We start from the raw sequence: 17,138 nt of genomic DNA on the forward strand, positions 1-17,138 counted from the left end.
TTAGTTATTATTATTTTTTGGAGTATTTTGATCATCAATGTTTAATTTTAAGATAAAAAATATTTATTTTAAAGTGTTAATTATTTATTAACTAATGATTTCATATAATAATCTTTTTTCACCAAAATAAAACATTAAAAACTAAAATACTCTAAAAAAAATAAAAAAAAAATAATTATCAAATCAAACATTCAAAATATTTTTTTACATTACGGAGAAGTATATTAAAAATTGTTAAAAAGAAAAACAGCGTGCGAGTGTGGACTCTGAGCCGCCAATTTGTTGGGTAAGCCCATAAGCAACGATCAGTAAACCAATACAAGCATAGATATGGATTTTGGTTGGGCTTTTTGGTGTTCCAGTGTGTGTCAATGTTGATTTAGCAGTTCCATCTCCCCCACGACGTTGTTGATGCTGAGCCACAGCTTTTATAGCTTTGGCGATTTCCATTTCTTCTCATCTCTATCCTGGAACCGCTGCTGTTTCCATTTAACATATTTTCAATCTCTTTATCAAAGAAGAAGTAATTTCTTTGTTTGATGAATGTAATCAGAGCTTATAAATTGTTCATTCTCTTACTCTTTGTTTCTTGAAGAAGAAGAAGGTGGTAAAAACCACGTCTGTGTATTCAGAAATGTCCTCTCTTTTACTATCTGTATCTGCTGCTCCAACCCACCAATCCATCCCCACTACAACTTTTTATCGGGATTCATGGACCCAATCCCTCAGAGCCGATATCCAGTCCAACCACTTCCACCAAGCCATTTCAACTTACGTCGACATGACTTCCTTCGGCGTCCCGCCCGATCACTTTGCTTTCCCCGCCATCCTCAAGGCCGTGGCGGCTCTTCAAAACGTGGCCTTGGCAAAGCAGGTTCACGCTCACGTTCTTAAATTCGGCTACGGAGCGTCTTCCGTCCCCGTCGCCAATTCCCTGCTCAATGTGTACGGTAAATGTGGGGACATTTGGGACGTCTACAAGGTGTTCGATAGAATTCCCCATAGAGATACCGTTTCGTGGAACTCCTTCATCTCTGCGTTGTGTCGGGCTGATGACTGGGAGACTTCGTTAGAGGCGTTCAGGTTAATGTTGTTGGATAACGTGGAGCCTAGCTCGTTTACGTTGGTCAGCATTGCACATGCTTGTTCGAATTTGCCAAGGCATCATGGGTTACGACTAGGAAAGCAGCTTCATGGATTCAGCTTGAGAATGGGCGATATCAAGACGTTTACTAATAACGCATTGATGGCTATGTACTCGAAACTAGGACACCTCGATGACGCCAAGTTGTTATTCGAGTTGTTCGAGGAGCGTGATTTAGTAACTTGGAACACCATGTTGAGCTCCTTATCCCAAAGTGATATGTTTCTAGAAGCATTACTGATATTACGCGGCATGGTTGTTGAAGGTTTCGAACCTGACGGTGTCACAATTGCAACTGTTCTTCCTGCTTGCTCTCACTTGGAGCTGTTAGAAATCGGCAAACAGCTTCATGCGTATGCCTTGAGACATTACATTCTGATCAACAATTCTTTTGTTGCTAGTGCTTTGGTTGATATGTACTGCAATTGCAGAAAAGTTCAAAGTGGTCGTCGAGTTTTTTATTCAACCATGGCGAAATCAATCGCTCTTTGGAATGCTATGATCACCGGGTATGCACAAAATGAGCACAATGAGGAAGCCTTGACGCTTTTCATTGAAATGGAAGCAGCTGCTGGGCTCTGTCCCAATGCTACCACAATGGCCAGCATTGTGCCTGCATGTGTGCGCAGTGAGGCATTTGTTCACAAACTAGGAATTCATGGATATGTACTGAAGAGAGGTTTGGGAACCGATCACTATGTGCAAAATGCACTTATGGATTTATACTCTAGGATGGGGAAGATACAAATTTCAAAGGCTATATTTGACGGCATGGATGTTCGAGATATCGTGTCTTGGAATACGATGATAGCCGGATTCGTATTTTGCGGGCAACATGATAATGCACTTCGTCTGCTACATGAAATGCAAAGAGTTGAACAATTGAAGAACGGAAGTTCTTATGAGCATGAGAAAAGAAATCCCCTTAAACCTAATTCTATAACTCTTATGACAGTCCTTCCTGGTTGTGCCACCCTGGTCGCATTAGAAAAGGGAAAAGAGATCCATGCGTATGCTGTAAGAAACATGTTGGCATCCGATGTTGGGGTCGGAAGTGCATTGGTAGACATGTACGCAAAATGTGGCTGCTTGAACATATCTAGAAAAGTGTTCGATATCATTCCCTCTCGAAACGTAATTACCTGGAATGTCATGGTCATGGCCTATGGCATGCATGGCAAGGGAGAAGAAGCCTTGGAGTTGTTCAACCGTATGGTCAAGGAAGTGAAGCCTAATAACGTAACTTTTATTGCTATATTTGCAGCATGTAGTCACTCAGGGATGGCAACTGATGGCCTAAACTTGTTTTATAAGATGAAGGCTGAGCACGGGGTCGAACCTTCGCCGGATCACTATGCTTGCATTGTGGATATGCTTGGTCGAGCAGGTCGAGTTGAGGAAGCATATCACTTGATCAATGACATGTCTTCCGAACTGGACAAGACTAGTGCTTGGAGCAGTTTGCTCGGTTCCTGCCGGATCCACCAAAAAGTTGAAATCGGGGAAATCGCAGCTAGGAATCTCTTCCGTCTGGAACCCGATGTGGCAAGCCACTATGTTTTACTCTCCAATATATACTCATCAGGTCAACTATGGGACAAGGCGACGGAGATTCGGAAAAAGATGAAAGAAATGGGGGTAAAGAAAGAACCAGGGTGTAGCTGGATTGAGTTGGACGATGAGGTTCATAAGTTTATAGCCGGTGACGCATCACACCCACAAAGCGGACAACTATACGGATTTCTTGAAACCCTCTCGGAAAAGATGAGAAAGGAAGGGTATGTGCCTGATACTTCTTGTGTACTACATAATGTTGATGAGGAGGAGAAAGAAACTCTGCTTTGTGGGCATAGTGAGAAACTGGCAATAGCTTTTGGCATTCTCAACACCCCTCCAGGTACCACCATTAGAGTTGCAAAGAACCTTAGGGTTTGTAATGATTGCCATGAGGCTGCTAAATATATATCAATTATAACAAATAGGGAAATTATACTAAGAGATGTGAGGAGATTCCATCAATTTAGGAATGGAAGATGTTCCTGTAGAGACTATTGGTGAAAATGATCCACAAGGTCTCTTTACTCTCAAAAGGAATATTTCTTTGGGGCTGTGCACTATCTACAAAAATACCTTTCCCAACATATTTTGTCCATTCAAAGGCTCTCAGGTTTTTAACATTGGAGAAAATGGTTAAGTTGAAAACTATGAGCTTTCATTTTCTCAAGTCTTGAATTGTTGACAAGAACAAACAATAAATACACAAAAAACTCATCTGCTTTGAACACTACGGTATATGTTCAAAATCCAGTTACACCCTTCTTTGTATAACCTTATGCTATCATTTTTTTTAATATTACGAATGATTACAATGTAGTATATGTTCAAAATTTTCTTAGTTATTGACAATTACATACTAGGGGTGCTTAATGAATTGAGCATTTCGAATTCGATTTAGTCAAAACTCGGTAAAAGCTCGACTTGTATTGACTCGACTTGAAATCTTAACTATCTGAGTCGAGCAAAGTCCAACTCGACTCGATAAGTTCGCGAGCAATTCGTTAATTTTTCTATAACTTTTTAGTAGTTATCTTAAAAAATTATTTCATTTAAAAAAATTATTAATTTACTAATAGATAATAAAAATATGATAAATTACTAATCTATTAATTTTTCTAATAAATAAATAAAAATGTTAAGTTATTGATTAACAATTATTATTTTAGTTCACCCAAAAATAAACACTAATTATTATTTTAATGGATTTATGGATTTTTATTTTTTGTGTTTAGACTTTCAATTTTTTTATAATCTTTCGATTATTTTTTGGTTTAATTTATTAATTTATATTTATATTAAGTTTTATATAGTATAAGTAAATTTTACTAATGGTTAAAAAATAAAATAAAATTTCATTGAGCTTAACGTGCAATGAGACAAGCAATGATCTTAATGAACTTAACGAGCAATGAGTCGAGCAATAAATTTTCTTAACAAGCAAATTATAGCGTCCTTAGCAAACAACGAGTCGAACAATATGAAATAAAAAGATGAGACTTTTACAATAGTAACAATATAAAAAACTATTGAATTGATTTTAGGGCGAGACAGCTTAAAGTAAGACTAAGGAAATACGAGATCTAAAATATATAAACAACATAATATTTTAGGTTGCGCACAACCTATAATGTTATGCTTTTAATATTTTTTGTTCAACCGAAAATATTAAGAAAAATGTAATATTTTTTGTTCCAACATAAAATGTTACGAAGAAAGTTTGTACTCGAAAAAAATAACGAAAATATAATATTTTAAATTACACGTAACCTAAAATATTATATTGTTTATAATATTTTAGATCGCGCATATTCTCAGCGTTATATTAGCCTATAACTCCCGATTGAAGTGTGTAAAAATAATCTAATAGAATATGTTAATGCATGCTTGTTCAGCTGTGAATTAGGACCTTTTTAGATTTTGAACAGGATGGTATTGATATTCGAACCACATTAGTCTTTGACACAAATTTTTAGACTCCAACATTCTTGGACTCATATTTTTCGAATCTAAATTGTAATATAATCAACTTTCTTTTAAAAAAATATTAACAACAACAATAACAACAACAAAACCCAATTCTCATATGCAATGGGGTAAGGGGAGGTAGGGTAGTAGGCTGCCCCCAACGTCAGGTTGAGAGTAGCTTCCGTGAAAGACCTCCGGCAGTCAGAAAATTAAAAATATAGATAAAATGCAAAGCATGTATAAATAAATACATAAATACATAGTTGAACAGTATTCATATGCAGTCATAAATATCATTAATATCATATGTGCGTTTGAAATGGGAAGTAATCCCTGCAAATAGATCCCTGCGAAAAAATATCTGCATATAGACAGAAACGTAAGACCCGACTAAATTTAAAAGTGAAGAGAATATTACACAGAAATCCACGTTAGCAAGCCCAGTTCTAAGCCTTCATAAATACCAATAACAGAAACGTATAAAAAGTAGAATTCATGGAAATTACTACAAAGGCATTAAAAGAAGACAGAGATGATACACCCTAGAGATGTGACCCACACTACTCGACTATCCTAGTCTTTAGTCTCTATACTTTCCTATCAGAGGTCATGTCCTCGGTAAGGGCTAAATCCATCAAATCAGATCTCAAGCAGTCTTCCCAATTCCGCCTTGGTCGTCCTCTCCTTTTGGCACCGTCGACTGTAATCGACTCTACCCTCCTGACCGCATCCGACGGTAGTCGCCTAAGGACATGCCCAAACAACCGTAGTCTTCCCTCCCTCAATTTTTCAGAAACAGGCACCACCCCCAAGGACATCCTAATAGTAGAGTTTGTTGTCATATCCCACAAAGTCCTACCGCATGTCCATCGAAGCATTCTCATTTCTGCAGCCTCTATTTTCCTTACATGATCCTTCTTGGTTGCCCAACATTCTGATCCATACAACAATGCTGGTCTTATTGCCATTCTATAAAATTTTCCCTTAAGTTTTAGAGGCATCTTCTTGTCACACAAAACTCCAGTAGCAGCCCTCCACTTTAGCCATCCCGCCTTTATATGGTGTGTTACATCATCATCTACACCCCCATCTTTATGTATCATAGACCCTAGGTACTTTAAACAATCCTTTGAGGGGAGAACGTGTCCTTCTATGCATGCTTCTACATCTTCATCGTTTTGGTCCCCACTGAAGTTTGAACATAAATACTCTGTCTTTTCAATATTGATCCTTAGACCTTTTTCTTCCAAAGCAGTCTTCCAGGTAGTTAGTCTATTATTCAACTCAGATTTTGTTTCAGCAACTAGGACAATGTCGTCAGCGAAAAGCATACACTATGGTACACCGTCTGGTGTCGCACAATAGATGTCGTCCATAATCAAGGCGAAGATGTAAGGACTAAGAGCCGACCCCTGGTGGAGTCCGATTTCCACCGGGAATGCCTCGGTGTCGCCAACTGTAGTCCTGACGTGTGTAGTAGATCTACAATACATATCACGAATCGCACGGATATAAGCAGTTGGGATCTGTCTCGTTTCCAAAGTCTTCCAAATCGTATCTCGGGGAACGCTATCATACGCCTTCTTAAGGTCAATGAACGCCATGTGAAGATCTCTAGACTTTTCCCTATATTTCTCCATAAGTCGTCGAAGTAGATGAATCGCCTCCGTGGTAGACCTGCCTGGCATAAATCCAAATTGGTTTTCCTAAACCCTAGTAACTTGTCTCAACCTAGCCTCTATCACCCTTTCCCATAGCTTCATGGTATGACTGAGTAGTTTAATACCTCTGTAGTTACCACAACGTTGGGGATCTCCTTTATTCTTATAGATTGGTATCACCGTTGACTCTCTCCACTCCTCTGGCATTTTGGCAGTCTCTAAAATAATATTAAAGATATTGGTCAACCACTTAACTCCCTCTTCTCCTAGGGCCAACCACACAGTGATAGGAATTTGATCAGGACCGACAGCTTTGTCCCTTCCCATCTTTCTAAGAGCCATTTTGACTTCCTCAAACCCAATCCTACTTGTAGGGCAGTCATTGGCCGTAGTATGATGGTCGGCTGACCCATCAACGATACTATCTCTACAGGGAGAGACACCCTCATTAAATAAGCCAAAGAAGTAACTACCCCAAACCCTCTTAATATCTTGATCTTTCGCTAGAAGAACACCATTATTGTCCTTAATAAACCTAATGCTACCTAGATCCTTTTTCCTATTCTCCCTAGATTTTGCAAGCCTGAAGATGCCGTTTTGTCCTTCCTTGGTGTCTAATATCTTGTACATTTCCTCGTATGCCTTATCCTTTGCTTTAGCCACCGTTTTCTTGGCTTCCCGCTTTACCTCCTTGTATCTTTGTTTAGCTCTCGACCTTTCTTCGTCGTCATTGCATTGTAGAAACTCCTTGAAGCAAGTTTGCTTTGTCTTCACCTTAGTTTGGACTTCGTCGTTCCACCACCACGATTCTTTATGTTCCTTGGCCTTCCCCGTCGACAACCCCAGGGTGTTTTTGCCCATCTCTCTGATGGAATTTGCCATATTTTTCCATAACAAATCTGCATTATTTGAGATTGTAGTTCCAAAACCTGTATTAGACAAAACCTTACTCTTAAAGTCATCAGCTGTCGCTCCATGTAACTTCTTCCAAAAGATCCTAAGTTTACCCAGTTTAGCTCTCCTATGAGTGCTCCGCCCGTGCGGTACGCGGAACACCAAAACCAACAATTTGTGTTGTGATGCATATGCCTCTTTAGGGTACACCTTACAGTCAATGCAAGCCCATCGATCCCGATTTCGAGCCAGGATGTAGTCGATTTGGGTACAATGCCCCCCGCTATGAAACGTAATCAAGTTCGCATCTCTCTTATTAAATAAGGAGTTAGTGACCACTAAATCGTGTGCAGTAGCAAATTCAAGCAACGTACGTCCCTCATCGTTCCTGCTACCATAACCGAAAGCCCCATGAACACCGTCAAACCCGTCGGTTACACTACCTATATGGCCATTTAAGTCTCCCCCTATGAAAACTCTTTGGTCCTCCGGAATGTTCCTAAGTACATCATCTAACTGTTCCCAGAAGCAACGTTTCTCCCCCTCCCCTAAGCCAACGTGTAGGGCGTACACTGAAAGGACATTCACCACTTCCTCTTCTATAATAACCTTAATCATCATGATCCTATCCCAGTATCTACAAACCTCAACTACATTTTCCTTGAGCCTAGAGGATACCAAGATACCCACCCCATTTCTAGCTTTATCTACGCCTGAATACCACAACTTGTACCCATTACACTCTCTAGCGCGAGCCCCTTTCCACCTAGTCTCCTGAATACATGCAAAATCTATTTTCCTATTATTAAGTACGTCGGTCAGCTCCAGCAGCCTAGCATTTAATGTGCCTACATTCAACGAGCAAACTCTAAGTCTAGTCTCCTTGTCACCACTATGTTGAGCCCTCCCCCTATACGTCCCATGGGCTCTAAAAGAAAGACAAGACCTCAAGTAATCATCTATAGTCGAAGCTATGAGAAACTATGGAAAATGAATCCAAAGAAGACAGAAGATGCACCAGAAAACGCTAGAGAATTGAAGGGTACTAAAAAGCCTAGTTGGTTACTAAGTACGATTTTAATTTATTGCTAGTAAGTTTATTAACAATTATAAGATAAATTGTGTAATTAGGTTAATAATAATAATAAGTAAGTTTATTAACAATTATAAGGTAAATTGCGTAAACAGATGTACGAACGTCAATGGATTGAGAAACGAATTTCAGAAAATATTTGAATTAACAATCAAAACTATTTTTCTTGGCTCCAAAACATTAAACGATAATTTTAGAAAATATTAGAATCATGCAAATACTACAAGATCGTAAAAAATTAAACTGAAAATTCTAGAAATCTAATAATCAAATTACCTCAATAAAAATGACTTCTTTTAAAGAACTTATTCCAAATCAGACACAGAAAACCCAGATCTAGAAATCCACAAAAAAAATAAATTGAACTGACAAGAAATAACTAGAAATTATAGAACAGATCAAATATGGAGAAATAAGTGAAGTAAAGCGAAGAAGAAGTGAACTTTCCTGTGTAAGAGAGTGAAGATGAGCAAAAACGTCTTTCTTTCAGTTCTTTTAACGGTAGCTGTTCAGAACACAAACTCTCTGGTGTTGAAGTTGAAGATGAAAATCTGAAAGCAAGGGGAACCCGCAAATTCTTCTACAGATCCGGGAAATCCAAGAGAATTAAGATAAGTTCTCAGGTGTGCCGATGAAATCGAGTCCAGTTTAGAAGTGTGTTCGAAGAGAAGAGACGCTATTTAGATCCAAAAGCAGAGAGAGAGAGGGGCTTTGGATCCAAAGTCTATGGCCCCTTCTCTGTTCTAGAAGGAGAAAAATTAAAGATGCTGAAAAGGAAAAGAGAAAGAGCACAGCTCATACGGCTGAATCTGAGCCTGAGCCTGAGACCGAGTCAGAGCCTCTGGTTCAGTACTGGCCTGTGAAAAGAAATGGAGCAAGACTCTGCTTTGCTGTACAGGAAGTAAGGAAAAGAGTTGATCTTTGATCGAGAAAGTGGCATGGGTAATATGTGTTGATCGTTCTTTATAACATAGGTATTTCGATAAAAAATTGAAATACTAAGGTTAAAATGTTTCAAAAAGAAAAATAATAAATTATACATTTAGTACCTAAACTATCAATTTTGATCCGTTTTAGTACCTAAACTCGCTTTTTAAAAAAACATATCTAATGTTTAGCTTTTGTTTCATTTTGGTACCCCGACGTTAAAAATTTAACGGACAAGCTCATTGGTCGTCGCGTCTACTGCCGTCGGTATCGACCAATGAAGCCCAAACTTTCTAGCCCGCACCTTTTTCGACCCCCTGAATGTGGCCTCCATTTCATCGAAAAATGCCTCAACCTCCCCCAAATCGATTATGGACTCTTCAACTTCTTCATCCTCCGATCTCCGTCGTTAACCATCTAATGGACCTAAAACCGGACTATGTTGGTCTATTCGTCATTCTCTTGTGATCCACTGTTTAGATTGGTCATCCGTCCACCATAGCTATGCCCCGTCAGCCTGTCCGTTAAGTTTTTAACGGCGAGTACAAAAATAATCAAAAGCTAAACGTTAGATATAATTTTAAAAAAATTTAAAATTTAAGTGTTAAAACGGATTAAAATTAATAATTTAATACCATATACGTAATTTACCCAAATAAAAAAGAGGATGAAAGTGACCATTTTTACAAACATTAATGTTAATTTTGGCATTATAAATTTTATAAACGTAAAAACGCAATTGCTCGATTGGCTTTGTTAGGTTTTTAGAAGCTGAGTTTTTAGGTTAGCAGGCGGTACTATGGATGGCAAACGGATACAATTTCGTGGATTACGCACCGTACTCGCTTAAATTAGGGCAGGGATAGGTATAATTTTAGTGGGTAATGGGCGGGTGTGGATTTAGAAAGTGGTATCCGTCGCGGGTAGTGGGCGGGTGATGGATTTGAGACCTTACCCGCATCCGTCCGTCCACTAAATACCCATTAAATTTTGGTAATTATAAATTTATGTATAATTTTAGGGTTTGTCATTTATGTGTGTCATAGAACAAAAATATTATGTGTGTCATTTATGTTTCTAGTAGGGATGGCAAACGGGTACAGTTTCGTGGATTTCGTATCGCATCCGCTCCAATTAGAGCGGGGATGGGTATAATTTTAGCGGGTAGTGGGCGGGTGTGGATTTATAAAGTTGTACCCGTCGTGGGTGGTGGGCGGGTAATGGTTTTGAGACATTACCCGCCCCGCATCCGCCCGCCCCGCATCTGCCCACCCAGCTAAATATCTATTAAATTTTGGACCATTATGAATTTAGGTGTAATTTTAGAGATTAATTTATAAATTTTAATATTGTATAATATATAACATATAATTTATCCAAATATTAAGGATATTTAGTCTTTAATCTGGTTTTTAATTAGGGAAATATTCGGCTCTTTGATTAAACTCATAATCTCACTAACCACGTCACTTTCCATGTTCTTTAGCCCATGTTGCCCATCCAAACACAAATTAACCGTACTATAAATATTAACATCAAAAGCAACAGTTTCCATGTTCTTTAGTCCTTCAAAACCCATATTAGGTGCACTATGAGCATTAACATCGAAAGTAACACAACAATCCAGCTCTGCGACTACAGGCTCCCTACAATCTGTCTCCATAATATTCGTAGAGCTACTCCTCTGACAAATTGAAGCATGCACTGTTACCCCATCACGAACTGTCTGGGAACCAACTCCAACATCCCATTAGTTTGCTGTCAGGAGGGTCTAGATGGGTATGTCGCTAGTGGGTAGTAGGTGTGGGGATTGATTTGAAAATGTACCCGCATGAGAGGGTGTGGATTTGAAAATTTGTACCCATCATGGGTGGTGGGCGGGTGGTAGATTGAAAAATATTAGGTTGGTATTGGGATGGGAGAGGGGGTATCCGTACCTGACCCATCCGTTTGCCATCTCTAGTTTCTAGGCTTTAATTATATATTTTATTATGGTGTTTTATGTATTTTAAGATCTATGTTAACATTTAACTCAGATTATCATTTGTTTATTTTTTTATATTTTTTAATGGACGTGTTTGTTTTATGTTTGTTAGTTATGTATAATTTAATGTTACTGTCAGACAGGTCTAACTGAGTGCGTCTCCAGTTGAGTAGTGGGTGTATGGATAGATTTAAAAATGTACTCATTTAGACGGATGTGAATTTAAAAAATTAAGAAATATTAGATTTAAAAATATTAAGTAGATATGAAGATGAAAAGGGTATTCGCACCGACCTGCCTATTTGCCGTCAACAAGACGGCACCAGGTGAACATGAAGATGGAGAGGCAGACGCCCTTTCAAGTTGACGTTGGAAATCTCCTCGCTTTTAACCTTTTTCACAACTTCCTCTCCCTCCCCACTTCGAGGTTCTCTCTTCTTTTTTTAATCTATTACTTACTTTTTGTTGTTGCAGTTTACCTCAAAGAAGCCTCCTTTGTTTTGATTTCTGGGTTGTTCTGCTATTTCTTTTTCTCGTTTTTCTCTTTTGGATATGTTTTTATTGGAATCATGAGAAATTTCCTGGGTCGAAGGAGAGCTGAAGCTGTTAATTTAATCCATACGCGTTTTCTTCAAACTTGTTTGAGCTAGTCTTTTCTGGACTTCCCTTTGTATATTTTTGCTTATTTGATCTGTAAATAATTGAAATTTTGAGTGTTGCTTGATCGTTTGTAGGGATGAGCTAGTTAAGGAATGTTTAGATGGGGGTACCAAGTTAATTCAAGCAGTTGCAGATACTCTTGAATTTACCTTCAACCGAAGATGTTGATGGACCCCTTGTTAAGCTGCCTCCTCCAACAACAAAACTTCCAAGCGAGAAGCATGTAAGCCTTCCCTTTTATTTAGTTATAGTATTATGCTAGTGAAATAAGCAATGCCTTTTAGACTAGCGGCTTCTAGAAAACGAATTGAATGTTTGTGTACATGGGATCAAATGGGTTGTGGCGAATATTGGTGGTTCACACCTTCTAGTTTGGGTAGAGAATGATGGGTAATCGGCTATTGGCTGGTGTCAATGAACTTTGTCTCCATAAGGAGGTAGAGTATAGGAGAATAAGGGTGAGGTGGTTTGATTGAGGTCGCATTTCGTCACTCAGTCATGCTCGATGGATTTTATAGTGGCTTTTAGCGCGGTTTAGTCGTAGAATCATAATAGCTTCTCATAGGCTAACAGGCTAAATGGATATAAACAGGTGACAATAGATTTGGTTCTGATAGGTCACGTGGGCTTGTTGAAAGTCATGTCAATAGGTTGTGGCTTCTCGAGATTTAGATCTTCGAGATCTTTCCTCAGGAGACGTTGCCTTTATGTCTTCCAGAGGTCCTTAAGTGTGTAAGATTCTGAGATGCTTCGAAGTCCTCCAAAAACTCTTTGGTATGGAGTTGATAAGCGGATGGTATTTTAGCGGGGTACAACAGTTTGCTTTCTCTAATATCTAGTCGATAACATGCCATGAGAACTGAACTGCTTTGTTTGGTTGTGTTTTCAGCTTCTGAAGCCTAAACCTCCTACGAAATGGGAGGAGTTTGCTAAAAAGAAAGGTATTTCATTTTTTCCTATCATTTGAAACTTCTATGGCTTGTTTGGAGTGAAATTTCATTTTTCATTGTCTGAAGGTTCTCTACTTTTGCTTTGTTCTTCTTTTGAAATATCTTGTAGGTATAAAGAAACGTAAGAAGGACAAAGTCGTTTGGGATGAACAGACGGGTACATGGAAGCGTCGCTTTGGTTACGATCGTGTCAATGATGATAGAGATGTACCCATGATCGAGGCCAAGATGAGTGATGGTGAATATCAAATGGATTGTTGCCTTAGAGTACAATGTTACCTATATTTGACTTTTTAATTACTACTTCTATTCTTTGCTTTGTAAGTTTACAGGTATCAAAGAGGAAATAATGGATGAGTTTGATTCTTGTTTACCGTGATTTTTGCTTTCCGCGGAGCCGGGAGTGGATCCTTTTGCTAAAAGACAAGATGATAAGAAGAAACGAGTCGAGAAGCAAGAGAAGAATCGCCTCCAAAACCTGAAGCAAGCTGCAAAACTTGGTGCTTTGCCAAGGTCTTTTCCACATCCTTTATATAAGTGTAGAAATTGTCATTGTTATTTTAGAAGTAGAGATTTTAACCCTCCGATTTAATAGAAGTAAGCCTCTGCTTACCTTATTCTTCATGTAACATTAGTACTCCTGCCTGTAACTCCCATTCGTGGCCAGCATTCCCTTGTACCTTAATGTCCGAATCGTTTTAGCATTGCAAGGAGAAGCCTACAATTTTACAGACCATGATGCGTATGGCAATTTGTTATTGGTGTCACCGAGTTGCCGGAAGTTAACTACAATCTCTTTTCTGTAGGCACAATTTTTCGTCCAAACTGACGTCATATCAGCTTGCGTTTAATAAACTAGACCTTTGATTGAGTTTTAAATCTCGTCGCCCACTTTTTGTAACTTCCGAGAGGATACACTTTTGTTTGTTTCCAGAATCCTTGCGCTCTTTTTGTGTTGCTGGTTTAAAGAGCTTGGCTATTTGTTATTTTTCTGTTAAGTTGATATAACGTTAAATGGTTTCACTGCAGCCATGTTCAGCTTGCTGCAACGGCTCTGCCCATAACAGGAACCCAGGCTCCACCTAAGAAAGTTACTAAAGATGAATTGGGGAACGTAGCTGGGATGGCTGCTACATCAACGGCCAGTAGTGGGAAATTCGATAGGAAGTTGGCTGGAGAAAAGCCTCCTTAAAAGCAAGGAAAGCATCGCAAGGTTTGAACTCTTGGACGTCTTAACCTTTGTTTCAATCTAAAATCTCCTCTTAAATTATAATGGCATGCCACGATATTTCCTCTGCTTCTCTTCAGTTCTTACCAGTCGTCGAAGGATCAGGGATAGGCTCACGAGAGAAGGAGCAAACCGAGAATGTCCTAAACAAGCTGATCTCTAAGCATTCCCATGAGATACTCAATGTCGACAAGGTAAGTTCGAGCCGTTCAGCTTGATCCGTCCCTTGGTAAATTTGTTGATGTGATCTGAACCATAGTGTTTTGAAATCAGGCTGTTGCAATGCATAATGTGAGAAAAGAGAAGAAAGCAAGGAATAGAAAGAATCAAGAAGGGAAGTCATCATCAGCCTCGAACAAGTTGAAACCGAAAAACAGCTTCATAAGAAGGCTGCAAAGAAAGGCTCCGGGCCATCGAAGAAAGGGAAGGCAAAGTATATTATTAGTTGTTGGAACATTTTGGTAAAAGCTTGTAGAGAGATTTTGGTTAGTGTTTCTGTCAAAATTTTGTTAACAATGTACCAAGAACAGGTTTAAGTCTTTACGTTATATGTGCTGTGCTTCTATCAGATCAAGGTCCAGATGTTACCAGTCCAATTCGAAACGATTGTGGAAATCCCAGGGATTCAAGTTTTGAAGATTTTCCGAATCTTGTGGCAACAAATGCGGCATTTCCTCTTCTCAGAATCTAAGTAGAAAATAGACGAATTACTGCTCAATTCTCAAATTATAAACGATTGGTCATAAAAGTTTTGATTAGAAATAATGAAAATGAGACTAAACTACACTTGGACGGAACAGATGTGAAAAAGTGAAAAGGAAAACTATTATTATTGATATAATATTGGATATTTGACTCTTGATTGATTAATTTAGATTTGAGTGTTTTTCTTGGTCCAAAAAAAGTTTAGCTCTCCCGTCTAAGGTTTAATTGCGATTTATATAAGAATTTACAGATTACCCACCAAGAGTGATAGTGAGAGGATTAAAACTTAATCTTACAAGCTCAACACATTAGATTTGAGTGTTTGATCTAATATAACAAGAATTTCATTTCCATTTATATTTAAAATATTATATATTTAGTAAATTCTTATATATTAATAATGCATATTCGTATTATATAAATTACAATACCTTGCATTATACATATTTTATATTGTATAATATTTGTGTTATCTATTTCCTCCGTTTCGTTTAAATTGTCATTTCTTTTATCTTTAAGTATTAAATTTTTATTTTTTATTATGTAAAACTTATTATTGATAAAAAATGTATTTAAAAAGTTTTAATCAAGTAAATTGTAAATATTTTTTTATAAAATTTAATTATTTAAAATAATTATGATCAAAATTCTAAATATTTGATAAGAACGACATTTGTGACATTTTAATTAGATGAAGAGAGCATCATTTATTAAATTGATAAGAGGTATTAACTGACATTAGATCTCAAGATCAACTTTGGACAACTTTGTTAGGACTTGAAGAGGTTCAATTTGAACAACCGAAAGAGTTGCAGAGGGGTGAATAGATAAAATTGAATTTAGGGAGTAAGGAGAGAAAAAGATAGAAAAATTTGGCACAATGATTTAAAGTGGTTAGACTTATCAACCAAGTCTACATCCACTACCGTAGCTCCTCACTAAGGATTTTCTAACAAATTCACTAATTTGTTATTTCTTTTTCAAGGATAAAGAGATAACATTTACAACTCCCTATCTTTTTAATTGGCTAAGATAGAACCAATCCCCTTTTACAAAAGATAAAAAGAATTAAACAATAAAACCTCTCAAAGGTAGGGTGTTTACAAATTTAGCTCACACAAACACAATATTTACAAGAAAAATGAAAATATGAATGAAAAACTCTTCTCTTGTGTTTGATTGCTTGCATAGGTGTTTCTAACCATTCTTCAAGTGTCCTCAACTTGTTTTTATATGTTGGAATGTTGTTGTGGTCGTTTCTAGTTGTTGGAGGTGTTTTGGAGCCGTTGGGGGATCAATTTTCGTGCAAAATAAAGCTGCCTAGAACAGAGGGTATCAATACTCCTAAAGGGAGTATCGATACTACCTTTGTTATATTTAAATAAACTAGATGTTACTAACCGTTGGAGCCTGATGGTATCGATACTATGTTCATGGTATTGATACTACTATGTAGAGTAGAATCGGTACCCCTTTGGGTATTGGTACCATTTTGCAATCTGGAATTTGAGCAATGCTAGTAATATCGGTACTACCTAGAGAGTATCGATATTTCCCTTACCTTTGGTATTGGTTCCATATGAACAGTATTGGTACTGTTCATGAGGTATCGATACTGTAAGAACAGTATCGGTACTACTTGTCCAGAAAAACGTTTTGTGCTCAATTCCACTTTTAAATGGACTTTGAATTATTTTTGAAAACTTTGAAAAACTTTGAATAAATTCAATTCAAGTCCAAAAACAATTTGTCTTAATTGTTATATCAAAATATAGTTCAACAATCTTCCCCTTTTTGATATAACAAAACATTTGAAAAATTGTTTTTGGCAAAACTCCCACTTAATAAAATGTTTAATGAAAAAGATATCAATTGTTAAAAATATGTGAAAATATTCAGCTCCCCTTTTTTCATTATGAAATTGAATTTTTCAAACCATACTTCTCCCCCTTTTTGTTAGATCAAAAAGGAATGCAACTTTAAAGTTCAAAAATAACTTTGGAGAGTAAGTAGTAATTTTACATTAAAAACCATTTGAAAAATCAAAGCTCCCCCTCAAAATGTGCATTCCAAACAAAAATTAGCTTTAAAAGCTTGACACTTAAACAAAATTGAATTTTAACAAAGAATAACAAACATGTTAGTAGCAAATGAAATTCAATTTATCCAAGTCTAAAATAATTTATGCAATATCAATTATTGAAATTAAGTACATGTGCATAAAGTTTTAAAAAATGTTATGTATTTGAAGAATTTGATATCAATTGTTAGAGAGATATCTTTAACATTTAAAACACATGCATAAACATTTAAATTTATGTCAAAAAATTTAAAATTTATAAAAACAAAGCATTTGAAAAGTTGATATCA

At 37.2% G+C, this 17,138-nt stretch overlaps 1 protein-coding gene and 1 pseudogene across 1 annotated transcript; both read left to right on the forward strand.

Moving 5' to 3' along the window:
* The first annotated feature begins 473 nt into the window (after nucleotides 1–473).
* LOC120197398 (pentatricopeptide repeat-containing protein At3g57430, chloroplastic-like) lies at nucleotides 474–3,240 on the forward strand. Its single transcript, XM_039198940.1, has one exon. The coding sequence runs from the start codon at nucleotides 635–637 to the stop codon at nucleotides 3,200–3,202; it is 2,568 nt and encodes an 855-aa protein (XP_039054871.1). The 5' UTR covers nucleotides 474–634; the 3' UTR covers nucleotides 3,203–3,240.
* Nucleotides 3,241–11,543: 8,303 nt separating this feature from the next.
* On the forward strand, nucleotides 11,544–14,773 carry LOC120197382 (annotated as a pseudogene).
* The last annotated feature ends 2,365 nt before the right edge of the window (nucleotides 14,774–17,138 follow it).

Source organism: Hibiscus syriacus, unplaced genomic scaffold (assembly GCF_006381635.1).
Source record: "Hibiscus syriacus cultivar Baekdansim isolate YM2019G1 unplaced genomic scaffold, ASM638163v2 tig00117048_pilon, whole genome shotgun sequence".
In the NCBI taxonomy this organism is placed as follows: Eukaryota; Viridiplantae; Streptophyta; class Magnoliopsida; order Malvales; family Malvaceae; genus Hibiscus; species Hibiscus syriacus.